This window comes from Coturnix japonica, chromosome 12 (assembly GCF_054131305.1).
Source record: "Coturnix japonica strain WE chromosome 12, WE-NBRP24, whole genome shotgun sequence".
NCBI classification, from domain to species: Eukaryota; Metazoa; Chordata; class Aves; order Galliformes; family Phasianidae; genus Coturnix; species Coturnix japonica.
Window position 1 is genome coordinate 13,772,411 of NC_140674.1, and position 27,794 is coordinate 13,800,204.

Genomic DNA, 27,794 nt, shown 5'->3' on the forward strand with positions numbered 1-27,794 from the left:
TTCTAATTGTTTTATGATACAAACCAAGCTAAGTCACACAAACGTTTCAGGGAACTTATGGTGCGCATTTGAAGTGAAATAAAACAGTTCTGTGTCACAGACCACCACCACACCATAGAACAGATCACACGAGCTTCCCTGCAGCTGATCATGAGATGATGCTCTTATACAGCGTACACACTGTGAAAACCTAAGAACAGATCTGCATCCTATAGCTCCACATTTCACACAGCTTTGCCTGCGCATTGATAGAAATGGGGGGGGGGGGGATAGTAAATCAGCCTTCAGTTCCATAGAGATGAACGCAAAGTCACATCTGATCTGCTGTGACTAGCCCCCAAGAGCAACCCCACACAAAGGAGCTTGCAGGAATTTCCCACTGACCACCTGCTCTTGAAACTGCAGGGGGGAAAATCCCAGCGTCTCTGGGATGAAGGGTGCTCAGTTAAAAACAGCCCTTAACAATTACAGCTGCAGGTTATTTTTAATTGAATTCAGATGATGAATGTGAAATAGATGATTTCGAGTGAGATAAGCAGGGAGATTCTTGCTCTTGTCAAGAAGGTTCAGAGCACTCCCTCTCCCCAGCTGGCCCAGAGAGTAACCTTTTCATCACTGAAAGAGAAATGATCTGTTCAAACTATCAAGGTTTTAGTCAAAATAAGCTTAGGGTGAGTCAGCAGGAGGTGATGGCTCCCATCTTTGGACAGACTCAGAGGATCCAAGAAGCCTTTTCTGGGGCTGCTGCACAGCCCTCCTTCCCACACAACATTGAGCTGTCCTCAGCTCTGGAGGAGGGTGAGGAGGGATGCTCTCGCATTTACAGCTGCACTGGCTGCAGTCTCCAACACAGCTTCAGAAGCGTTACTGAAAATGTACTATAGGTCCTTATCAGAAAAATAAGGTCGAGGTTTTCTTTGTCCCATTCTTTGCCTTGTCCATCTATGTTAAGCCCAAGAGATGCAGTGAATCACTGAGGCTGACAGTTTTTGATAACCGTGGAATCATAAAGGTTTGAAAAACACCACTAAGTTAATCTAGTCCAATCAATAACGTATGGATTCCAAAACCTGAACTTTGGCTTTGTCCCCCCAGTGCTGCTTTTCACTTATTACTGCATTCCAATGGGTAATTGGACAATGAAACAGATGCTTTATGGGTACAATGGATGCCCCTGGCATTGACAGAGAATATGAATAGGCTTGACAAGTTTAGGATATTTTCCACAGAAGCTGACAAAAACATTCATTAGATGAGAGCCATTTCATGCCAACCTAAATGCCAACAGAGCATGAACGTGTGCGCAGACTGCTAAGGTGGACATCTTCCCATATCCTGACATCTTCTATTTGTATTCTGACCTCATTTTATCTATATACACAATAAAACTGAAAAAAACGAGTACATAAATAAAAATCTATTCTATTGTTACAAGGAGATACAAGTAAATTAACTCCAGCAGAGCTTAATCAACACTCATTTCTAACGTAATGAAGAGCACTCATGCAGCTCCTCCAACCCTAGGGCAGACCTCTGTGGGACATTATTTCCTTTAGAAAAAAAATGGACTGTAAATCTCATCTGTTCAAAAGAAGGGGATTAGTAAAGCTGGGAAACAAGACAAAACAGAAAACAACACACTTGTGCCTAAAAGCATAGACAGTGTTTTACAGGATAACTGAAGAACGAATGAAAAAGCAAAGGAGAGGTAGATAAATACAGACAGGCTGTGCTAAATTCTCATGACCATCTCAAGAGTATTTTAAGTTAGAGGTAAATGGAGAGGATGGATTTCTACTAAACCACTTCCTGTATTTCAAAGATGTTTAAATGAGTGTACTAGCACTACTGAGCTGGCACAGGTCTCCCATAGACTGTACACATTCAGACTCAATATCTGTTTGTTTGGAGCAAGACAAAGCTCAGCACAAGATGGATCCTAAAGGCACTCCACAGCTACCACATAACAAAAGGATTTCAATTATGAACTCTATAGGTTGGATTTGGGCTTAGAAGTCCCCTGCAAACACCTTGACAAACCTACACAAAGCCTGCCCTGCTGCTCTCACTGCATTAGATGTGAGTTAGAGGGACAAGTTTAATAATATCATATTAGGAAGAGGAAAGGAAATCCAGCAGCTACCCACCACAGATTAAATGGTGGGTAAATTTCAGGAAATTGATGCCCAAAGAACTAGAGGAAGACTCCAAATAGAGCATCCCCCACCAGCCCAGCTTGTTTGCTGGGCAGCTGGAGGCCCTGCCCAAAGGGAGCATATCAGTGCTCTGCCCTGGCTTAGCCCTGGGCTCCAGGCAGCTTGCACTGTTAGCTTCCCAGAAGTAACAGGCACCACACTTCTACCTGGAATGTAAGCTGATGTGTTAACTAGCTATTGAAATTAGTAATCCTCAGTTGAGTCAACAGCCAGGCAATTGCTTATATCACCTTACATGGAAAAAATATTGACACTTTTATAGTGTAAACAGATTTGGAAGTAGGCAAATATAGACAGAGATAGTGTATTCAGATAACCTGCCAACCCCTGTCATTTTCAAGCAAAAACATAAACAGAAGGCCCTCTGTTTTACAAAGATGTGCAACAGGGTATCAACTGCATGAAAAATCCTAGAAGTATCTTCTGAGCTGAGATTTAGGCCAGAGGAGTATTGCTGCATTATCTGATTTCCAGCCCAGAAAAACTGCTGATGCTATTAGCTTGAACAGTTAGAAAGTGATACCCTTGCTCCCCTTTGTAGAGGCAACAGGAGTCTACAGACTCAGCTGCAGTTTCTGGATAACCCAACCAGCTGGAACACCCTAGATTTTGAACTACCTTAAACCAAAATCCCTACTACCCATATTGATGTCATCCTGTGGTTGACAGGAAAAAATGGATACAGATATCTCCAGTCTAAAGGCCACCTCATATTTCAGGGTTGTAGTACATATCCTTGCTCTTCACCCCTCAGTTTCTTTTTAATACAAAAGAGATAAGTATCAGAAAACATTATGCCAGAAAATATGTTGAATTATTCTGCCTCTTTTTCTTCGTCTAAGCCTTCTTTCAATTCTCTTGTAACTATTCCTTCCCTATCTAACATAGATGTCCTTCAGCTACTTCTCCAGTGGGACTCCTTGAGCATAGCTTTTTATACAGGTGGGTCAACATATGCTTCCCATGCCATGGAACACATCTTAGGAGGTCAAGTCCTTCCATAAAAGGTCAAACATCCTTTTACAAAGTCAGGCTAATTGTTTTTCTTCCCTAGAGCAGCTGGCATGAGGGCTGGGTGAATGCCTGGTCACCCTTTCAGCACTGAGTTGTGGCTAATACAACTGGAAATGTTAGAGATACCTTACTCTGCAAAGATCAGTTGTCTACAGAGCTATAATTACCAAGATTGCCTTAAGGTTAAAAATCAACCACTCCAACTCTCTCCACTCAGGTCCCCAGTCTAATTTTTTTTAAGTCAACTCAGAGGAAGACCATTCAATTGCTTTCCTCCTAAAAACCACGAAGACTCTCCAGAAATGACAAGTGGCTGCTTAGGCTAACCACATGCCTCCCCACAGCCCCTACTTCCTAACACACTCTTAGCAAAGCCAAAGGGATGCATTGGTTTGTGGCCCTGTGGGGAGCAATGCTCCAGTGGAGGCCTGAAGCCCACACCAGTCCAAGATTAACATGCATGGAGTAAATACTGGCTGATGTTCAAACAATTAACCTCAAGGGAGGGTAGAGGTGCAGACATGCAAGGGAAAGATTTTAAGATATCAGCCATACTTTTCACATCATCTATGAAAGTTCAGTTCTGAGGACAGGCATGTGCCAGGCTTGAGTTTGTGAGGTGGAAGAAGATACCATTCATGCTGAGCCTATCAAGAAGTGGGCAAAGGTTCAGTACAAGCTGCAATTTTTTCTACCTGAACCAGTTTGCCCAACCCTGGAGATGCTACTCAAGATATTAGGTTTGCTGAGGTTCCCACCTGACATCTTTCAAAGAGGGCAGAAGGGCTCAGGGAACTTCAGCTCCACCTTGGCTTATAAACTTGCCAAACATGTTTCTTGGCAAGGTAGCAGAGTCATTTCCCCAAAGGCATGGCGGTTTTCTTTTCTTTTACCAGGTTCTAGCTCTGTGGTGCTAGCAGTTGTCACTGGGAGACAACCCTAAACCAAGAAAGCAAAGCAAAAGAGAATAAGTAAATAAATAAAAAGCAACAAAAATGTTAAGACCACAACTGTACACAAAAAGGACACTTTGTTGCGCAGACAAAAGCCAAGATGGATGAAAAATAAAATGACTCACTTCTTTTCAGAAAATTTTTCACTTGTTCCAAAGCAGAAACAAATGATGGAATAAGTCATTTCCATTGTGTTTAACTGCACTCTGTGGTTTTTACCAGTAGCCACAATTGTCTGTGTTGACTTAAGTATTATTTATAAGGTACAAGGAACGAGTTGTAGAAAAGCCAGTCAGGGATTTGACAAACTGTAAGAGAAGACCTTGGAAGCTCTCTTGCTCTTCACCATGCCTGACACTTATCACTACCAGCCTTTCCTGTTCCTGGTAGGAGAGTTTTGTTGTTTCTTCCTTTTCCATATGCAGCCTTGCATAACAGAAAAAACGGCACACTCTTTCAGCAACAACAATAAGAAAATAGAGGATCCTTATTCTGATTAATTGATGCCCTAGAAGGAGACCTGTAGCCATCCAGGCTTGACTGAGACTGCAGTTCCCCCAAAACACTGAGACACAGAGACTCCTGAGAAGGCCATGCACATGGCAGCCTTGGATTATCACTATTGATGAGGGCAGCTCAGATACTTCTGTGCTGATGGCGCACGGAACAGCTCTGATTCAGAAACCATGAGGCCACATTTCCAGGCACTGTGGTGCACACCCAGTCACTTCATTTCTGGGCAGGAGTAACATGCTGAAGTGGCACGTTTCTTGCCTATAGCTCTCTTGCCTGTTGACAGATCCCTATTTTATGCCCTACGGTGGCAATGCCACCTGGTTCCTCCCATGGCAAAACCACCTGGTTCCACTCTTCTCTCTCCTTCCCTTGCCTTTCTTAGCTCAAACATAACTGAAGATAAATTTCCAAGCCAACCACAAATTTTCATTTTAAACCTACTTTCTAAACATATTGTAGAGTTACCCAACTGATTCAAATGTTCTTTCCTCCCCAGTTCTACTTTGCTAGCCATGTGAATGTATTGGCTACATATCAGGACCTGGAGCTGACTATTCGGAGGAAAACTGGGCATGGAAACACTCTTCTTAAAAGATGTTTTCCAGTAGAAATGGTAGCAAGACAACCTAAGTTGATAATGGAGGAATTTGGTCAATGCCATAGAAAGACAAATGCTCTGAACCTGACTATTATAACATCACAGGCTCTAAGAGATCATGTCAACATTTCCTGGCTTGATTATCACAAACTGTCTCACCTGCTTCCCTTGCCTCACCTCTGGACATATCAATTTTTGTCTGAAATCAGCACACCGTGATTCACGTGCCTCCCACCTCAATCCACCCTCTCCTTCTTGGAAAGTGATCATCATTCACTCTGAAGTTATATTTCTCTCAAGTTAATTTGTAGGAACTATATAACCTGTTATCTGAGTTGTTTGGGCATAAACTGATCTGTTAGAGAGGCAATCTTACTGCAGAATGTATCAGGACAGTGACAAAAAGAGCTTTCCTGCAGCAGGACCATGTGGTCCTTGTGCTTTCTGCTCACTTAAGTCTGTCTTACACAAACCACAGCAACTCTACCAGCACACAAGCAGAATCAAAACAGAACACAAACAAAAATAGCCTTTATCTGCTGATTCTGGATAGCTAAAATCAAGGCCAAGGGCAATGCAAACTTGAATTAATTCAGTGCAATCCTTACTCCATGTAAGAAATATAACTAATTTAATCTGATGTCAGTTAAATCAAAGCTGAGAATAAGAGGTCCAGTTCTAAAAGCGAGGAAATCTGACACAGTACACACAGCAGCTTCATTTTCTTTGCAACTTGTTGTGCTTATGCTGATGTCTCCTAAGTTTTCTTGGCAACACTTCTTGCAGGTCAATTTTAAGTACGTCCTTCACTAACCACTCTAAAGCAAGATATCCCACCCCAAGCTATCAGCCTCTTATTTGTACTGGTCCCTCATGAGAGTGCAGTGAACTGCCATCATGCTCCCTGGAGCCAACCCTTGATGCTATAAATCTCAGATTCTTTGAACGTGCATATGAAAACTTCGTAGGCACAGCCATTCTTAAGTCATGATTAATAATCAAAATAATAAAATGTAAAAAAGAAAAGTTAATTACACCCATGCTGGTAACTAAAGCGAATAGATCTCTTGCACACAAAACAAATCCCTGTACATTGACTTCCTCTGAGTCACGCCCCAATACACCCAAGCCTCGCCTCACAGAGGTATTTCTCATGTCATCGTAGCCTAAAGCAAACACCTACACTCTCTTAGAGCGTGCAGAAGAGAAAACCCAACCTTGCACCATGGAGATCAAAGGTGCAAATGCCACCATCTTCCCCAGGATGTCCTGCAATTAGCTGGCGATAACACGGAGATGATGCCTTGGCCTGAGGTCATTTTTCTCAAGGGAAAGGGTGTGTGATGGCTTCTACTGCAGTAATAGGCTCCAGACAGTGTGCCAGCTGCCAGGGAGGAGCCAGCACCCCTGGCCTTATTCAACCTGACCCCTCTGAAGGCCACAGATCAGATGGAATGAAATGGGATTCTTGCACAACCAGCCTAATTTCACAGTGGGGCTCATAGAGATACTTGGACAATGAGAGAAATGGCAATGATACAAGACCAAAAACAGAAGAAAAAAGAAAAAAAAAAAGAAAAAAAAAAAAAGGAGGAAAGCTGGAACACTGGAAATGCTTTCAAGAAAAGAGTCTTTTGCTCACCTCTGGTCCATTTTGTTGAGTTAGTGTCTGTGAGCACATCCCCATCTGATAACTCCAGCTGTGGTGCCACAAACCACTTCAGGCAAACACCTTTTTTCAACACCCATGGGCAGGGTGTTTCATAAACGAATCCTTTTTGTGCAATGGCCATCCACAAAGCAACCTTGCACAAGCTCTAGCCCCTGAAGAACAGTGTTTTCCACCAGACCTAGAAAATTTAATAAGGATTCAGTCTCTTGGGTTAAGAAGGGCAGGTCATGTTACGGTCATGTACTGCCCTTAGCTTGTTCCAAACCAGCCTTATGTGAAAGCCTCAGTAAATCTTGGTCTCCACAAAATGACCTCAGGTGCCTCTGGGCTGCAGCTGCTTCTCCTCACTGCTGTGTCATGCAGCCTCAGCTCCTTAGCTAGCCTCCTGCCTGCTCTGGTTGGCCTGCCAATGCTGCAGTGTGGCTGGACACCAGTTCCCAAAGCTGACATTTGGAGCCATGGTTGGGCCCACTACCATTATGTAGTTATCACCCAACATGCTGCACTTGCCCTATGCAAGCCTTCACTCTCATCCTGTCTTCTAAATGCCTGCTGGTAACAGGGCACAGGACTGTGACTACATTCTCCCTGGGAACACTAGGCTTTTTGAAGATGGCTTTGGTGGTTCACTAGCAAATTCTCACCATCCCCTTTGAGCCACTGCAGAGCTCTCAGCTGCAGCTGGAGCTGACTCCTCAGTTTAGAGATACATAACCCAGCAACTCAGTGCTCTGCGTTAGATGGTGCTTGTCCTGGCTATTCTCCATCACTATTTATTTAGGGTAAGATTTGTACTTGCAACACTCAAGCCTGAAGCAATAGTATTCATGCCAGCAGGATGACCTGTGTAACCAAGACCAGAACCGCAGGGACATTAGATGTAGAAAAGACATTGAATGATCACTCTTCATGGTCTACATATTATCTGCAAGGCTTTCCAGCCTCAACAATTAGGAGGAAAAGTTTAAAATGTGATCAACAAAGTGAGTGAAGCAGAAATGTCACACACAGCTGTGTATGGCAAGAAACCATCCTGCAGTTCTGTGGCTGGGTCCACTGAAGTGGATTTTCAGCCATAGTGCTCTTGAGACAGACATGGAGTTGTGAGGACCCTCACCTTCTTCTCAGTTCACACAGACATGGACTGCATCTCTGGATTTACAACTGCTGAAAATCCCAGAGGGAGCAATTAGACCCATGTCAGTAACTGTTTTCATACCTGTCCATGCCAGCAGTGTCTCTGCCTTTCCTAATGGTATGGAAAAGGATCATCATTAGCAGCATGCAGCACACTGATGTGTTTCAAAATCTTGGCTGGAATACCAACACCCAACCTAAGCAAACAGAGCAAGGCATGCTGCAATGAATATCTGCCCCATCTACAAATAAGGGCTCTCCTGATTTCAGTATTAGTAACCTGCAGTGAAGAATTCTACCCACGGAGCTTCCAGGTGTGTGCCAGGCAGACATACATCAGGATTTCTTTGCAGCAACCAAGCACACAGAGACCCATGGAAAGGTGATAGTGATGGCACAGTTGGATAGTCCCGAAATACCAGTTTCCCCATAAATACGCAAATCAATTAAAGGTTACGAAATGTAGTAATTTTGTATGGGTGTAGCTACATGCTTCAGAATTTAATGAGCAAGTAAATGAAGTCAGGAGAGGGAAAGCAAAAACACACTTTGGAGCTTCTATTGTTCTGTTCCTCAAAACCTACAAAACTTCACAAGTCTTTGGTCACAACTGGTGACCCTTGTAGGACCTTCAAATTAGTGTCATCTTGCAGCAGTCACTTCTGCCCACCATCCCTCTAAATTAGATGACCCGTAGCAGGAGAGAGATGTGGAATTGCCTGTCAGGCACAGAAAGTCTGGGCTATAATGTATAGTTCAACCAGTTTTACAGTGAGACTAAAACACAGAGAAAAGAAACAGGCAAGAAAACATCACAACAAAACAGAGACTTGTAGAAAATGTTTTGGACTGAAAGTAGAACTCTCTAACATTGCTCCCATTTTCTTTCTTTTGATAAATACTGTAACAGCTTTCCACTTCCAAAGCCAGGTTTCACATCACCTGCAAGAGGATGCTCCCTATTCCTTATGTAAAGGACAGGCATCTGTGGGTGCTCCACTCTGTAAAAGTGAGATCATTTCCCAGATGAACTTCAGGTTAACTCTTCAAGATGCCCCAGCTTTGCTTCTTGGCTTACTGCTTGATCTCTCCAGTATCCTACCTTTAAAACAAAACATATTTTTGGTACTTTAAGACAGACATTCACCTACATGTATGAATCTTTCAGTTCTTTTGCCTTGTTCACTTTACACAGTGAAACTTCTGCTAATCCAGAGTCGTGACTGAGAACTTTGCCCTCATTTCATCCTCTGCTTAAATTCGTATTGTGGTCATCCCGTTTCTTAAGTAGAGGTGATATAGTGAGTCATTTTGCTGGCTTTTCAAGGCAGGGGGAACAATGAAGACTACTCCATGCACAGACAATAATAGGTTTTGAATCATTCTGCAGCAATTTCTTGGCATTGCACTCGGGAGATGAGATACACCTCCAGATTTCTCCATTCCTCAAAATAGAAGATACTGCTACTTGAGCACATTTATTAAATGAAAAAGCGTGATTAGAGTTGCTTTGCTATTCCAGCTATTCCAGCTGTTCATAGAATTTCATTATTTCATTTCTCAGTGCTCAGTCCCATATCTGGTTACATTTTGCTGCTTACAAACACACTGCTGGGACCAGATTTGTCAAGTTATATGCTCTAGTCCTAAATGCTCCAGTCATGTTGAAATGTTCCTCCAAGTTGCAGACTGAGGAACTGATGCTTGTAGACCTACCCAGAGCTCTGGCATTCCTTCCAGGAGAGGGCAGCAGCTTTCACTCAGCATGATCCAGAACTGCTGAAACCACGGCTTTCTGGACACCAGCAATTTTTACAGTCTGTAAAAGAATATTATTATTTTCATATATATTATTATTATATATTACTTTAAGAGATTTCAGCCTTTCTAGGATGCAGAAAGTTAGAGTGCTTTCATTGAACAGAAGATGTGGAAAGCAAACACATTGCTTCTGATTGAAATGTTTTGGTTAACCAGCTAGAGATTGATTAAAGGAATCCAGAAATTCAAACAGTAAAGCGTAAACTTAAATGAGCAGAAAATTCTTAGATATTCTTCTAGTCTAATCTACCCCATGTCAACCTTAATCCCCTTATTTAGATCCACTCCAAGTTCACTAATAATTCTGTGGAATTGGATATCACAAAATGTTTAGGAACCAAATAATCTATTTTTTTTTCCCCACTAGGAAATGGCAAATATTTTTCCTGGCCCCTCAAACACTGACAAGATTCTACTGCCAGCACCAGAATACCTGAACAAAGTGTTTAGTTAACATGTATGTATCAGTAGAATCCATATGGCAGTATTCACATCCCAGCATAATTTCCATTTCCTTTCAGTTAAAGAAGGGAGATTGTGAATGTAACTGTTAACATAAGATTGCTTATATTATCACCTTACCAACACTGTGCTTCCCCAAACCACATCTCAGCTTTACATATACACTGAACTCCTCCTGGGGTCAGTTCACTGATGTTCCACTCTCTATGCAATGCAGCACAGGGAATTCATATTACTTCTAATAAGAACCAGTCCACAACCCTTATTTAAAATTTGCATTACACAGAAACCTTTAAAAAGAAGGTGTCGTTAGGCCAGAGGAGCTGGCTCTGCAACATGCTTCTAAGGTAATAATATCTTTCACGTTCTGTAACTTCTGAAATATAGGTATGACATAAACCCCATGGGGGCTCATATCACCAAGATACTGCTAGCTTGAGCCCTGCAGCCCATCTCATTGGGTATAGGGGCAAAATGCTGCAACCAATCATGCTTCCAGAGGGAGTAAAGATGCTAGGATACTTTGCCCTGGAGGCATGTCCTGCCTTCAGGAGTAACCCTAGAAAGACTATCTTTTCAGTTTGGTCATTACATAATTTACAAAAATATCCCAGGCTGTGATCCCAGCACAAAGGGCACATGAGAGCATAGGTGGAGGTCTGTCTCATTTTGAGAGGATGCTACATTAAAACCAATGGGGAGGGCACCAAGGACAACACTTCGACTTCTGACTTTCTGGAGAGGTGGCCTGGTGCTTGGAGAATGTTTGTAATTGCTCCGCTCCCTGCCTTGAGATAGGCTGCTTTTCAAACCAGAGGCGCTTAAGATTGGACTTACCATTTTTCTGCTAGAACGAAGTTTTGAGGAAAAATACCTTCAGGAAGGTTTTTTCAGCTATTGTGATGATACAATCATACAAGCATGACAGGAAGTTAGATGGTCTTCTTCCCGTATTTCTCCCACACTGGTCAGGACATGATGCTCAGGTACATGATAACAGTGCTATTATGCAATAAGCTATTGCGCATCACCCGACATGGAGCAAGAGATCATATCCTGGTCCTAGTCAAATGCAGTTTGGCTTTTCTTCCTCTCATGCTAAAAGTAATTTAGTACATGGAAGATTTCCATGTACATGCTGTTAAGATACAGCAATGACTATTATTAAAATTCTGTAACATGAACAGTGACTATTATCTTTCTGGCACACAAAAAAAGGCAGGCTTGACCTCACCAAGTCCATAAGAACACACTTGCTAACTCAAGCAGCTCAACTGACATCAATATAACTGCTTTCATGGACATGTGCAGCTTTTACGTGTCAAGGACATGAACGTGAAGAGTGCTTGTACCACATTTCACTGGGCCAGGGAAGATTTCTGAGAAATAACATCCCCAAAAATCAACCCACTGTAAAGCACAAGTCTGTCTGTGTAGTTTGTAAATAACTTCTGCATCTAGAGGTAGGATGGCTTGCTCTTAGACTGTCTTCTATTTGTATTAGATAGAGAGGTGAACTGGTTGAAAAACAGTTCTTGTTTTCCTAGGTAGCTACATTTAACACAGTAAGCAGGAAATCAATGCTCTTGGATAAATACTTTTTCATGGAACATTTTTGCTTCAAGCACATTCACTCTACGTCTATTGAAGAGCATCCCTCCTTACAAAAAATAAATGAATAAAATGACCTCATTTTTGTTTTCATTTGTGAAAGTCCCTGGAGAAACATAAGGGGAGGTCACAAACACTCTTCAGAGAGGCACAGTCACCCTGAAAGTGTTTGTGTGGGTATCATGAAAATGTTGTGGGATTCAGCTCGCTGGGGAACAGAAGCTGTGCTCTTCGAACAAATGACCAAGGAGACACTCCTGGGAGCAGCTGATGAGTGGTGGAGTCAGAACCATAGCTGTGGTGAAGAGCATCTGATCCGCCATCAGGGTGGGAACGTGGCCAACAAACTGTAGGTGAATAATTTCACACAAAATGAATTTGTCAAACTTTGCGAAGCATGACTTCATATTCACGGAGGAAATTTGGTGGTAAATTTTGAGGCGAGAATAGATGAATGGACTCGATTTCAGAGACAAAAGGAGATGTTTTATGAGAGTTGCTTTTCCATTTGAGAGCTTCCTTTTCCTCTGTTAGCCTTGGCCTCACATACCTTGACCCCAGCACAGTTCAGAATGCTGTTTGGATGGGAAGAGCCATGGCGTGTCAAGGAAAGAGCTGTATTTCCAGCATTTTCAGGGGTATGCTGTCTGCAGTGTGTTGCAGGGGGGACTACCTGAGTGTCACAGGAGGACAAAACACACTTTGTATAGCCTAAGCAACATATGGAGAATTCCTCCTAGCTAGATGCAGTCAACTGTGAGCTTCATGAAGTTTTGCAGTTTTTGATCCAAAGATCACCCTTCATTTCTATCTCAGAAGGACTGTAGACATACACGATGCAAACTTGGCTGCTAGATTTAGATCATCAGTTGTTCTAGAAACACTGACTACATTAGGCAGTAAATAACAAGAGGAAAAACGACAACTACTTATGAACTCTACCAAGATGCTAAAGAAGCAGTAAGTGGCCAGCAGGGAGAAGAGGCAGACAACACTAAATTTTGCACATAGATGTGAATGTCTTCATGCCAGTTACAGCACTTTTAAAGCACATTTTTCCTCCTTATCTTGTACTCTGTGAACACCTAAGAGGTAGATGTTATTCCTTTCCAGTGATGGGAGATGTCCTGTAAGTTTCTTAAAAATTGCCTGCCAGTAAGTTATTAGTAGGATTTTTCATTGCAAATATGAAAAGAACTCATCTTCACCTTAGAAAATAACCTTCTTGACCAAGCACCCTCTGCCCAGAAAACAAAGAGCTTCACAGAAAATAATATATATATGTATATATATGCTTATATATATACATATATGCACACACAAGCAAAAGAAATACAATCTAAACTTGTAAAGCAAGGATAGTGGCACATGTTACTGGCACATCATAGTTGGCCCTCTGCTATGTCAGGGTTTGCCAACCTTGCAAGGTACGGTATTTTTAATGCGGTGAATTGGGAACCTTGAAGATCACCTCTCCTTGCATCTCAATTAGTGCAGAGCTTGACTTCATACAAGCATAGAAGGGGACGGGCTACAAATCCATATGCAGGAAAAACTTGCTAATCTTCCCAACAGCCCACCTGCAGGGAACCTGAAAACGTATGGCTGCTGAGGAGCAGCTAGATGAACACCATACCAAGAACATCAGTGCACTTTTCTACTGATCAATCTCGCAGATCCCTTAATGACATTGTAAAAAGCAAACAAATAAACAAACAAAAAACAACCGAGCAAATAAGCGTGAACTGCAAGGGTGACAGGCCTCTGAGGGCCAGCAGGTCTGTTAACACCCCAAAGGACTGCAAGTGCCTGCACTAGCTTTTTGCCAAGGCTGCTTCTGCAAAGGGTCATCCAGGGAGCACAGGGAATGACAGCACGAGCTGAAAGATGAGAGGGAAGTAGCAGGATACGTGGAGGTGCCTGGGCAGCAACGCCATCCGTCCGTCAAAGCAAGCAGCTGCTGGATCCCTGAGAGCAAAGGCAAAGGGACGTGTGTATCCCATTTGTTTTGCTTTCACCATGTTCCCCATGCAGGCTGTCACGGGTCCGCACTGCTGCGTCCCCTTGTCTGCACTGAGCCTGTTCCTGCATGATGTGTTCTTCTCCCTCTGTGCTCAGAGTGGCTGATCTCAGGACCTTACCAGGGCAATGCAGGCACAAGGGTCCCCCTGCATCTGCCTAGCAAAATCTGAGGAGGCAGGAGCTGGCAAGGCCCAGCAGGAGAAAATCTCATTACCCTGCAGAGTCCCTGACCCGTGCAGAGCTGGCCAGCTTCCATAGGGCATGAAGGATCCCTCAAAGTGAGGGTCTGACACTCCTGGTGTGTAGGTACAGAAAATATCATATAACTATCCTCAAGCTGCCTTGGAAAGCTCCCAAGTAGCATGGGCAGGCTTGGGGATCACCACACATTTACTCCCTTGTCTAGCAAGCCTGTACAGATGTGCATTAAAATCCCACATAATACATATGAGCCTCCTCATTCACAATGGCAGGTACATAAATCCTTCACTTAGACATGGACAAGGACTGTCCCCATCTCATTCACATAAAAGCACTGGGTTTCCTAATTACAGCTACGAGTGGTGGTAAGCCCACAGCATTCGTCATGGCTGCATTCAACAGTCTCTTGACTTCTGCCATGGAACAGGAGCCAGAAACTCAGCAGTGTACCAGGGCACCTTGCTGGGGCAGAACAGAGCAGGTTTGTTCTGTAAGATATTCCAGCATATCAGCATTTTCCACTAAACTACATTCAATTTCTCTGAAAGTTCCTTTGAGTTGGACAAGTTTCTAACATCCAAAGGTGGATTTGTGATGACTGATGGAAGGAGAAAAAGAAAAAAGCAAGCAAGTTCCTGCTGCACAATGACACTGTGATCACATGGAAAGCTAGAAACCAAAGGCCAGAATCAGCTCAAGGAAAGAGTAGCTAAGTTACTAGCAGCTTACATGGGTGGGAAAGGTGACCAAACACATTCAGGGAATTTGCAGCTATCAAGTATCAAGAAAACACCAAAATACTCTGCAAAAAGCATCACTACTTGTCCTGTATTCAAACATACTCCAAACCACAAATGATTGGGGAACATCCAGAGGCAGGATCTGGGATACACACATCCTCGGTTGAAGTCAGTTTGAACGTTTCTTACCATCATGTACTTGACTTGGTGGGTTCCTCCTGGAGTTCTGTTGGAACTGCTTCACCTCTTTATAAACGCCTTAATTTTTTGTATGAGCACTGGATGTTACAGTTTGTTGGCCAGAGGTAGCATCTGGAACAGAAAGCTTTGACATAAGTTCCCTGATTCTCTCTCAGCATATGAAAGCTCCTGCTGTCATTGAAGTGAGACCCCACAGTATAATCTTGAGAACTTCCCTCAAATGTTTCTCCCTAAAACAAACAAACAAACAAATAAATCCCCAAATATGCTACAATATTACAAGCTGTTGGTATCTCCCAGGATGCTCAAAGGTGCTCAAAGGTCCCAACCTCTGCTGGCTGGTAACCATGGCACTGCAAATTTTGTTTGCTAAATACTAGCCCTGAAAGGGAAGGCAAAGGTGAGAAGCTCACAGGCTACGGTGCATGTTGCTAAGCCACTAAGCAATAACATGCCATGTGTCTTATGGGTGTGATGGCATCAGTCAGAACAGGCATGTGACTCAACCCTACCAACATGGAACTGAACACTGTAAAGCATGTGGCCAGATTTCATTTTCACCACTTTGCATGCATAGGTGATACTAGAAGAATATTCCTCGAATGCTGTCCTTTGGCCAAACATTTTCATGCCCCTGCTGGGGTCAAGCACCTTTGAAAATATTACCTTTCCATCTATGCAGAGACAGGGGAAAGAGGGAGGAAAGAAAGCAAACAGCCACTCAGCATGGCAGAGGAGGTGCAGTTAGCAGCCGACCTGCTGAGTCACTCCTCTCCTGTACACTGGGTTTTTAGGGCAGGACAAGGCTCTTGCCATTCACCTTTCCTGGCCACCCTATGCAGGTGTTTCTTGCAAGGATGAGTGTTGAAGAGCCTCAAGTGTTTCTGCAGACACTAACTGAATGTGGTTAGGTCAAGTCATAATTTACCAATACCAGCTGGCTCTCGGGATGAGCAGAAACATGCTGGGGTCAGGATGTGTACAGTAACTCTAATAAATTATATTTCACTGGCTGCCTGCACTCATGCTTATTAACGCAGTTTGTGCATAGCTCAGGAAAGGAGCTGCGGTAAGAACAGGTGAAGGAAAGGACGAGGTTCATGCTCCCTGTGTCTGCACCATGGCAAGTCCTTGCTTTGGGTTCAGCTCCAGCACCAATGCTCAAATTAGAGAAAACTGATGTCAGGGATCTGCTCAGATGTTCTCTATCTTATAACAGGCAACATCCCAAAAGAGGGGGCATTAATGATTAGTGAGTAAACTGGGATGGAACAGAAGCACACTATTGCTTTCTTCACCTCCTGCTGCACCAGAAACTCTGTGCTTTGGAGAAGTCTAACTTTCTCTGGTTCTTTTGATTCCTACATGTGCCAGCTCTGTCCTGCAGCTCTGCAGCATGCCCTTTAGAACGCTAAAGGTTGGGTTTTTGTTTTGTTTTCTTCAGAAATTCTGCTCCCACAGCATTTTCAACTCAGTTTAGGGCACCAACACAACCGGCTCCTCTACTTGCACCCAAAACTACTAACCAGCAAGATTTCTACCCCACATCTGTGACAGTTTCAGGGATAGGTCAGCACCAAACCTCTGGCTTGGCAACTGGCTATTTTCATAGCACATAGCTCAGACTCAAAGGCCTGCATACAGGATCAAAGCAAAACATGGCCCCATTATGTCAGTGGCAGTATTCTCATGCTTCATAAAGGATCCCCAAATGCAAGCGTACCACCTAATGCATGAAAGCCTCCCACAGAAGCACAGTACACCCCTATATTACACACCAGCTGTCTGAGAGACAGTTCCAACCTATTCCATTGGCCATTGTTAGTTAGGTGAATATCGCAGCACGTTTTGAGGTTATTCACAGCGTTGTGGCATCTCCATTTCAGTCTCTACCTCACAAGAGAAGTAGCCTTTGAATCAACGAGAGATGCAAAACCTCTGTATGGGCAAGAGATGCCTCTTTGGATAGAGCAGAATATGCTATACCAAAGCTGAGTTATGGAAAGAGAACATCAGTAATATATAAGAAGATAAGCTAGGAGCTAGCTCTTCTCAGCATCTGACAGAAAGAGGGATTAGCGGGTCCTTCAGCTCCCTGTCCCACCAGCAGCATTATCTACGATGGGACTATCACGTGCTTACACAGACCCGGTCCAGCTGGAGAAGAGGCTGTTTGTAAAGGGAAGGATAGTGCACAAAGGAAGTTCAGAGTGTTCCCTCTTCATTTCTCTCCAGGACCCAGTTCAGCCATATTGACTGTTACATTGCCCTTAGGGAGAAAAGTATTCTTGGAACAAGCTGCATTCTTTTCCATCCCTGGACCTCCTCCACCCTCCTTCAGATCCCACCCAACATCTGCATCTGTACACTCTTTGGGGCAAGGGCTCATTTTTCACATATATACGGCAACTAGCAAACACCATTCCCCTAACACGGCACTGTCAGCAAAAACACAGCAACAGTTTCAAACAAAGAACCCATTACAAACCTGCCCCGTTTTGCTGTGAGGGTTTTAACTGCATTAGGATCGCAAGAGCCATGGCACATAGAGAGTATTTTTCGCTAACCTCACTAAGCTCTTTTAAAGAACAGCTTATATGTGACAAAAGGCCTGAGTTAAGCACACAGCCGCCGGGGCAAGATCGTTGTATTACCTTGTTGAAGGCACACTCAGCTAATCCTTGCGGAAAGTCCCCTCCAGTCCCCTGAAGTCATTGTAACATACGCACAAGTGTGCGTGTATGGGTATAAATAAAAAAATGCATCATGGACTTTGGTCACCAAATCTGGCCTTGTTTGTAAGCGTTCTGCTAGCCACAGCCTTTTCTAGCCTTGACGTGATGGGGAGGAAGAAGGTGTCACCTGTTGGTGTCCTTGACAGATGTAAGTGTGGGAATGCAAGGGGAGGTATTTTAGAAACAGGGAAGGAGGCAACACTGCTCTCAGTGGCAATGAAAGGTCCAACAGGGGTTCATGATGAAAGGTTCAACGCTGAGAAAGGAAATCTACTGGGAGTAAAAGAGAACTAGGGGTAAAGAAAACGCAGGGCAATGCTTTTTGATTCTGGAAGAGATGGAGAGCACTAGTAATGACAAATTGCAACAGCACACAAAAGCTGCCATCATGCAACCTGCTCAGCCTAGAGGTCACTAAGAAGTTTCAGAGAAAGTATATGGAAAATACACCTTTTGGAACACATTCATGGTACAGCTATCACACAGTCATCCCCCTTCTCCATGCAATGTTTTTCTCATATAAGCTGGAAGACACAAGCAAACTGTTGGTAGAACTTTAAGATTTTATGGCAGTTTTCATTTGTATTCTTAATTGGGTTTTCCAAGAAGACTAAAAACAACTGTTTAGATTTAGGGATTTTCCCTGAAAATTTGAAACAGAAATGAGAAGTTGTTTCCTTGTTATGCTTTCTCATGTGCTTGAAATTACTGAGAACATTTTCATATCATTTTACAGATGCTCCTTCTCCTCCATCACCCATTTCACCCTCTTTCATCATCTTATGTTCTCAGGCTTGCATATGTGTGAAAACTTCACTGCACAAAGCAGAAAGCAAGGTCAGACCATCTTACATTCTGTGCGCTGTAGTAATGCAGCCACTAATAGCACTGTGCAGTTTAGTATCTGCTGTACAGAACATTAGAGTAAAGGAATGGCTCCATAAGGATATATATTAGTTATTTATCTTTGACTTCTGCTTCTTCAATCAGGAAGAAATTTATCCTTGAATCATGGTGAAAGGAAATTGATTTACAGGCTGTCTTTATGCATACATATAAACACACGCATACAGAGCCTCGTGCAGATTGCAGTGAGGATGCACACAAACCCCGTTCTCCTGTGTGTTAGCAATGCCAGAAGGCCACAGGGAAAGAAAAGCAATCCTCACTTAGCTGAGCACTGAAAACCTGTATTTCAAGTCATTTCTGTTTGCAGAACTAAGCTAAACTCCCCTGCATCCCAAGTGGGAGGCAGAGCAAGCCTCAGTTACAGAGCTCCCCATTGCCTGTCTGCATGGAGGGCTGCTCACATCTGAGATGGCAGCTCTGCTAATCCTCAGTGAGCTGACAGGCAGGGAAAGAGCTAAGCTGCTGCTTAGCCACCAGTGGCTGGTCCTTCAACCTCCAGTGCCATGGGGCATAAAAAATGCCCAGTGCCTCATTGCTATTTCAGCATTTAGGCAGCCAGGATGTTCCAGCTTGGAGCATGTTTGGACAGGAGATTGCTAGTATTCCCAACATGAGGGATGCCCCATTTTCTATACAACCACACAGCTTCCATTCCAGAACTGGGCAGAACTGGAAAATTATACCATATACTAACGCAGCATGTGAGAGGGTTACGGTTTACCTTTTGTTCTTACTTAATGAGAGGGCGGGAGAGAAGGGGGTTAAGGGAGGGGTGAGATTATGATAGATGAAGAGAACTTGCTTGGCTAACTCTCCATAGCCTGTAGCTACTGCAATATTTATGAAAGGGAAGGTGCACCTTGGCAAGTTAACCTGCCTGAAATTGGAAGGCTTCAGATGAAAGGGAAACCCTGTAAGGTAAAACTGAGCTGTGCTTGAGAGGAGTACAATGGCAGAAGGAAAAAAGCTTTGAGAGCTCTATCTCCTCACTGAGAGTTTCCATCCTGAATACAAAAAGAAAGCAAGGTGCTCCCCAAGCACAAGAACCCAAGCACCTACAGCATCAGACTCGCTCTTCTCCATTCAACAGAAGCCCTATGGCCTGTGTTAGCACTGCAAACATGAAAAGACATTGTCTGATTTTTGCCAAGTTTTGAGATTATCTGCACAGAAAGGGCAGGGCCTTTGGGTGCCCATTACAGGACTGCTTTTTCAAGAGGAAAACCTTGAGGATGCTATCATTGAAGATGTTTCCTGCTTCCTGTATCATTCTTATTGACTCTTAAAAACAACAAAAGAAGAATTTTCTTTCAGTGCTAGCAAGCTTTCTGAATAACCAGACACCACATCTGAGCAGAGCTTGGACTTTTTAAAAGAGTAAAAATATATCACTTAGATGAAAAAAGCATGAACGTCAGGATCCCACAAAATTTACTCCTGATTTCTTTTTAAACACAAGACCTGGAAACAACTTTGAAAACGTTTAGAAATAAAAATATTTAAAAAAAAAAATCGTTGATATAATAGAGATAAACTTTAATTAAGATCTTGCCTTTGGGCAGATCCACAGCCCTGGCATCTCAGCTCTTATCTACCAGCACGAGGCACTCCCAGTATCCAGCGCTCCTTTGGGAAGAGCAAGCTCTGTGCATGCAGGGATGGGTTTCTTTATTTGTTTAACTGTTTCCTCCAGCGAGACAGCTCCTAAGCATGGCGACATGATGCTGTTGGAACCAGAGAAGGGTTCATTTTCAAATGTGGATGAAAAAATAATCTAGATCTTTCTCATTTTCCCCTCCCACCAAAAATAAGTGTTTCAGCCAAACTGGATGAGTAGCTGTATTTTCTGTTGCTTTCTTTCTTTCTTTTTTAATTATTTTCCTAATTTTGATCTCAACATATCAGTAAGTACAAGACAGCGGTTTCATAGCTTCAAAGGAGGGTGCAGCTTTTCCAGTAGTTTTTCCTTATTGTCCCTCCCTTCCCACGCCAGCCCCAGCAAACGGGGGCCGGGAGGGGAGCACATGGCAGTCTGGAGGTTCTCACACCCCTCTCCTGTCTAGACCAGGGCTACGTCTGATTTTCTACTGCCCCGAGGCTACAATTTCCAAGGAAGAAAATACTAAACTCAAAACATTCTGCCCATCTCGGCTCCTTCCAAGAAGTCAAAGCTTGTCAAAAGCCAAATTCCCACGTCTGGCTTCAGAAACCATCCTGCCCAGTTTGCAGCTTTAATGCCTTGGTTGTTAAGCCAGCGCTGCTGCATTTTGGGCACAGATGGGCATTCACACAAAACAAGAATTTCATAGGGACAGCAACAAAAGCATGGAGTAACAGTCCTGGGAGCTGGAGAGGCTTTAACCAATTTACATCTCCTCCTGAATGCTTGGTCTGACTCACACTACTGGTCCTCCGACCTTTCCATTCAGGGACCTTTGGCTCACCTGCTGCAGGCTGGGCCAGGGTTCTACTTGCAGCATTAATCACAGCCAGCCCTCCTGACATCTCTGCAGCAAGCTGGGGTCAGCAATGGTGTGCTGGGAAGGGGGAGGAAAGCTATGAGTCAATCAATCTGCTGCCTGGTGTCACCAGTGATCTACGGCCTGCTTCAAACACAGCTATTGATCTGCTCTGCTTTCCCCAGCACACTTGTCAGCGTGTAATAAAGCCAATGGGAATTCCTGTGCGTTGACTCAAAGAACTGAAGTATGCTCAGGTTTGCTTATTTAAAAAAAAAAAATAAAACAACACACCTGAAGTCTCCTCATTTGGGAAGCAGCTCAAGATTTACAATCCTGTAGAAATTTGCAAGGGTAAGAACAAGAAATACAACCCCAACCAGCCCTTCAGGCAGCTGGCCAATTAATCTTTCCTTTGCTGTCTGCTGCCTGTTTGCCTTTCTGCCTTTAGCAGTTTTGGAAGATCTAAGCGAGGCAGTAGCGGTAACTTCCTCCCTGCCTGGCCTGCAGTGAACCCCAAGAGCCGTCCCAGAGGTGAACCCGCACAGAACCCTGGGCCGAGTCTCCCATGAGGGCTGCTCTGGAAACCTCCTGCCCCTTTGGGGGTCTGTAGCCATGCAGTGTTGAAGGAGAACAAGACCTGCAGAGCAAGCAAAGTGCTTTGTCCAACAGAGAATCATAAAAGTTGGAAAAGACCTCTAGGATTATCTAGTCTGACCACCAACCTGCCACCAATATTCCCCACTAAACCATGTCCTTCCAATTGTAGCACAGGGTCACTTCCACTACCCAGTGATATGAAGACATCACTCTACTGCTTGGTACAGGTTATACACTGAATACACTGGAAGGGTAACACTTGTTTGGTACAAACAGTGAGGGAGGGGACTAACTCTCATGCTTTGCACTTACAAAATACAAAACCCACATGCAAAACCAATCACATTTCTCAGACAATGTGTAGAATATCCTAACTCTGATCAGAACACTTTCAAGAAAAGACAACAGCGAACTCCTGAAAATTCTCTTGTCAAAAAGACCTTTCCTAAATGTAGCATTGCATGGACTGGATGGAGCTAGTCAAAAAGAAGCTGATAAGCCCAACCATTTTTATTCCAACAAAACATCCACTTAGTCTGCAAGGAAAAGTGCCATTAACAATTACCATGCAATAGAATAAATCGTTCTGCAGAGCAGAACTTCTCCACAGACCTCATTAGAGCTGCTAACCTAGGAGTACAGCTTTCTCTATTTCAGAGCACTCGCAAGTACTCAGCAAATACTCGCCCAGAAAGGCAGGGGTGAACCATTTACATCATGTACCTCAAAAACCACCAAATTCCCAATCAGTGGCCATTAAGATGTTGGCCCCAGTTCAATGAATTTTAAATCTCAGCTACCTCACATGTCATAACAATCAAAGCGCATGAAAAGAGGCACAGACAGCAGCAGGTTCCTAAGAAATATTAGCGCCAAGTTTTATTGAGTAATGAAGGAAAACTCTCACCTATGGGACTTTCCACAATTCTTATCAGTTATCAAAAACCCCCCAAGAGACACACATTCTCCAGTCTTGCTTTTTTCTGGGGTGAACTTCCCAGCACCCTGGAGAAGGGGGGTGAGGAGCGGGAAGAACAGAAAAAAACCTTCTCAAACAAAACATCAACATTTAAATGGCATTTACTTTAACGTTTAAAACACCTACTCTCATTTGGACAGCCTGAGAAGGATGCTGAGGACAGCCCACAGTAGTGCTGGATTCCCCATTCCAACATATAAAGCAGCCTCTGGTTTTTCCCAGCCAAGTGCTGTTTCCAATCAAGCCTATCCTCATGATTGTATCTTCCCACCCTGACACACAGTGGGACTGGGAGACTGGGTGAACCCATGAGAAAAGTAGCTGTTTCATCACCAAAATCATAACTGCTAGGATAGAAATAGGGATTTCTTGCCTTCTGTACTTTGGTTTTATAACAGAACTCCCACTTCAAGGAGGACAGAGACATCAAACAGCCTTGCACTGCTGGCACTTCTTGTGTTGAGCTCACTACTGAATTCTTCTCTCTAGAGCAGCTTTTGTGGCTTTTCTTGTCCATAAGGAAGCCTCAGGGTAATAAAGTTTGTCTTAGCAGCAAAACAGATGCTGCCTCATCTCTATAGCAAAGGGAAGCTTTTCCCCAACAGACCCTGCCTGGCTAAATCCTACTGTAGCAACCAGCTGGAGTCTGCATGTAAACAGCACACACATCCAGAAGCAGCTGGGCAGCTTGTGTAAATGCTGGCATCTGCAGTCGGGCATTTGGATCCCAGCTCAAATCTGCAGCACAGTCCTTGCAGTAGGGGTCTCTTAGTTTCACAAGTGAGCTCAGGAGTGCTTTCCCTAAGAGTCCTAAGACCAACACAGATTAAAATGTCTGCAGGGGAAAGACTGCTGCTATGCTTTAGCCTCTGATTTCAGTGTTATCACCTCCCAGGCAACAGTCAAGAAATAAATAGCATCTTATTGGTGAAAATTAATCAATCAAGATCAGATGTGTGGGACTGGGGGACATGAAAACGGAGTCCTAAATATCTCCTAAAGCATGGCAGAAACCTGTGCATAACACTGCTAAGAGAGGTGCTCTATCCCAGCGTTCTACAGAAAAGACAAAAGCAAATTATAAGTGGTGAAGTAGTGACTTCCACTGGATCACCCAGTGGAGGTCCAGCAAAAAAAGCATTGAGTACCACGCCAAACAGTCCCTCACATTTTCCCACATAAAGAGAGAAGCAGTTGTTCTACCTCCCAGATAAAGCCTTGAGCAAGGCAGTTAATTTGAGGAGGGCAATTTGATGAGGCTCAAAATTGGAGTAAAAAACATCCATCAATGAACACAAGTTAACTGGATGGCACTTTGGTACTACAGGCATGAACTCCAGTGGATTTGTCAGAGCAAACGATGATAAACTGATATTTAACATAAGGCACTGAAAACTTCAGATAGGAAACAAATCCAAGAATCAGTGAGGCTGGAAAAGGCCACTAAGATCATCTAGTCTAACTGTACGATGCTCAGCTCTTCACAACACAGAAAGCAGGAAAAGGGACACGGGAAAATAATGCACAGACACCTGCCTGTGCACAGCCTGGATACCACTGCAGAACAGGGACAGCCCCACCAGCAAAGATCAAGTCACCTTTAAAAACCAGCAGCACTAAGGCATTGGTGAAAGGTGGGAGATAATACCCACAGATCCCACTTCCCCAAGGTAAGGAATGAGAGCACAGCCACAACCATTTTACTCTATCAGTTTGAATGTAGCTATTACTTTGCCAAGCCTACCCAAATGCCAGATGACAGCCCTTCTGACAGGAGGCAGAGCTACAGAACCACTCGATGCAGATGCAGATTGATTGCTGCTCTGGTGCTGTGTTTGCACTCAGTCTATGATGTTGGAATGAGTTCTGCTCAGCTACACATAAACTGTCTCACTCTGTGACTATGCATGCATGTCCACCCACTCATCCAGGCTCATTCACCACCCTGCAGTATTTTCTAGGCACAATCTGATGAGCAGCCCACGTTGTCACAGCCTGAGGTATACAGCCACTAAGCTCATCTGTCTGCATTTGATCTTACAGCAGAAGCAGCACTCTCTTGGGACACTCAGTACAGCTAAGGGGAAAACCAGCTACTCTAATCACACAGATGTCTTTGAGAATATTTGTGGGTACTGCTGTAACACGGTATCTGCTTTTTGTGCACAAGCAGGTTTGCTTAGCATGAAACAAGTAACATTTTTACTACCTCTGGTTGCTTGGGCCAAGGGGTAGAACGCACTTAAGACATTACTACCCCACAGTCCTTTTGGGCCTGAGTTTATGGCAGCACAACTGAAAAACTTGGGAATAACTGTTTATTGTGTAGATTTTAACAATAGCCTTTGTGCCCTGCCTGTGTGGTAACAGAGTGTGCTTCAGCCATTGACAACACTCAGTTCCTTGAAGTCGCTAATGGGTTAAAGCTGGGACATCTGGTGAAACACTAGCCTCAGCTGTTCCTCAAATGACATCTTCTTGGGTCAAATTTATCTCTTCTTGCCAGTCCATCTGCTCGCAGCATGTCAATGGTAAACACTTGAGAGTCACAGAGCGAGCGAGGCGGCAGACAGCAGTGAAGGACAGCATCTTGGAGTCTAACTAGATAGTGATATGGGAGCAAAAATAGCGCCTGCCTCCACCCACCCGTCATCTTCCTCCCACACTGCTCCAGGGTCAGGGTCAGGCCAGGGAAGTGGTGTGCCACCCAGAAGACACGGCCCAGACCACCCGAGGGCTAACGAGGGACTTATTTGTCCCCTAAGGCAACAAGGAAAAAGCCAGCACGTGCAACTCAACCCACTACTGTCCTTGCTCATGTTTCCAATGCACCACAGGAGCAGTTCACACCCATGCTGCCAGCTGGGGAACAGTCCTTTCATTTTAGCAAGACACTCCAAAGCCTCCTGGTTTTTGCTTCCAATCTCTGCCCACAGAACACTGGCCCAGAGCAACGCAGATGGAAACAGGGGGCTGCCAGCAATGTACTTCCCACTTTCCAAGGAGTTAAAAACATCAGGGTCAGCATTTTCCCCTCATTCCCACCCTCCATTTCAGAAATCCTAGCACTTGTTTCTGGTTGATGAGCAACCCCAACAACAAGGGTTGTCAGGTAGGCATCCATATCTGAACTAGCACTGAATCATGCTGCTAAGTGCAGCACAGTGACATTGAATGGACTTTACTAGCTAAAAACTAAGAGACAGGACAGTGGTCTGAAACCAGTCTAAAAGATGGAACACTGAGGATTTCTAGAGGTCATCTGGCATGTGAGAATGGGCAAGGAGCCACCCCATGGCTTTGGTAGCCTGAGAAAAGCAGTTAAAACTGCCATCAGTGCTGGCCAGCCAACAAGAACCCTTCCAGGTACATTAAGCTGATGTGTTGGTGATCTGGTGAATAAATCTTTTGGTTTAAAATAGGAAGGCATGGGACAAAGGCTAGAGTTTGGCCCTTGGGTTACAAGGACATATTCCTGGTTAAATAAGCCCTCCGTGCTGTTGCATCTTACTGCCATCATGGTTATGTCCCGCAATTAGCAAGGATCTGTTTCAAGCTGGCCCTCTCCTATGTGCTGAGAAATTTCTACCTTAGTCACACAGATATTTCCACAACAGAGTCAGAACACAGCACTGTGCTATTGCAGGCACCTGCTCATAGCCAGATGCTGCCCAAGACATGGCAAGGGAAAATCATCACAAACCCCATGAAGCAACAAGACTTCTTAGCATGTTATGAATACTCTTGAAGAAATCAGTTATTTCACCCTGCCAGTGCTATGCATTAGCCCTGAGCCACACAACTATAAGAAAAGCATTTGTTTTCTCCTTCTTAGACTTTTCCATATCTGCAGTTAACTACGTTAACATGGTAACTAACCCCCTGTCCCTGGTGTGTGCTGGCAACTGGCAAAGCCCATGTTTCAAGACATGCCTGGTGCATTACTGCACAGCAGATCAGACATTTAAGCGTGCGTCAGACACTGTATTTCTCCATTCTCGAAACTGATCCTGCCAGAGTGTGCTCACTGCAGAGCCAGGACTTTAACCCGAGAGCGCAGCTGCATTTTTAGGTATCATGTTAATACAGTGCTGTGGTGGGGATTTTGTTCAAGGGAGGGTGGCTCCAATCTGACCTTTGGCTCCAGAGGCATGCATTAAAATTGAAACCTCACTACTTGAGTGATCCAGCACTTATTTCTCTCCATTCATACAGTACCGTGGTTTTAAAACTTGGATGCATTCTCACTTGCCAGCATACATGGCACTTTGCATTGGCAAACATGCCAGCAGAGGCCAAGAGAAGAGCAGTACATTCTCTAGTATTTCTAACCTAAGAAGTTATTTACAGATTCATTAACTCAGAAATCAGACAGATCTTGATATTGTCCATTTGGCCTGGTGTTATCCCAGCTCCGAGCTTGGATTCACTGCCACAGATCAAGAAGTGACATTACAGCCAACAGTAGAGCCAAGCCAGAGGCTGCTGTGGGATCTCGCACCCTGAGAAGGAAGGAGCAAGGAGGATGATGGCCAGAGGAGGCAGAAGCAGCACTGGGAGACTTGCTCAGCCTCTGCTGCCACATGTTCCTGCTTTGCCTTGAGAATCCCAACATCTACCAACAGAGAATCCCAAACATCTGTTCCCATGCTGCCCTGTCCATGGGTAAGGGAGCCTGGAGGTACCATGAGGTTTGTAGTGGGCTTGGCATCCCCTTCCTGAATCACCCAGCACAGCCAGCTTGACTTCATGAAATGTGACTTCCTTATATTTTTAATTGTGCTACCCTCTAGTGGTCAGTCCCATCTCCTTGAAGCTCAGATCTTTGCTCCTGGCAGAGTTGAAGCCAGACAGCAAACCACGAAGACCAGAAACCAGCCAGGTGCCGGACAAGAATGACTTTCACATTTGAAAGGAGAGAGAAACATGGAGAGGTCAAGTGCTAGCC

At 44.0% G+C, this 27,794-nt stretch overlaps 1 protein-coding gene across 8 annotated transcripts in view; it reads right to left on the reverse strand.

The window, feature by feature from the left end:
• TP63 (tumor protein p63) overlaps window positions 1–7,118 on the reverse strand; it is a 113,049-nt gene extending 105,931 nt beyond the window's left edge. Inside the window, exon 1 of one of the 8 annotated variants that reach the window (XM_085513613.1) lies at window positions 6,940–7,118. In XM_085513613.1, the coding sequence (XP_085369739.1) occupies window positions 6,940–7,090 (151 nt within the window). In that variant the 5' untranslated portion in view covers window positions 7,091–7,118. The remainder of the gene's footprint in view (window positions 1–6,939) is intronic. The other 7 variants (XM_085513611.1, XM_085513612.1, XM_085513615.1 and 4 more) reach the window with 7 other exon arrangements.
• Between the last annotated feature and the right edge of the window lie 20,676 nt (window positions 7,119–27,794).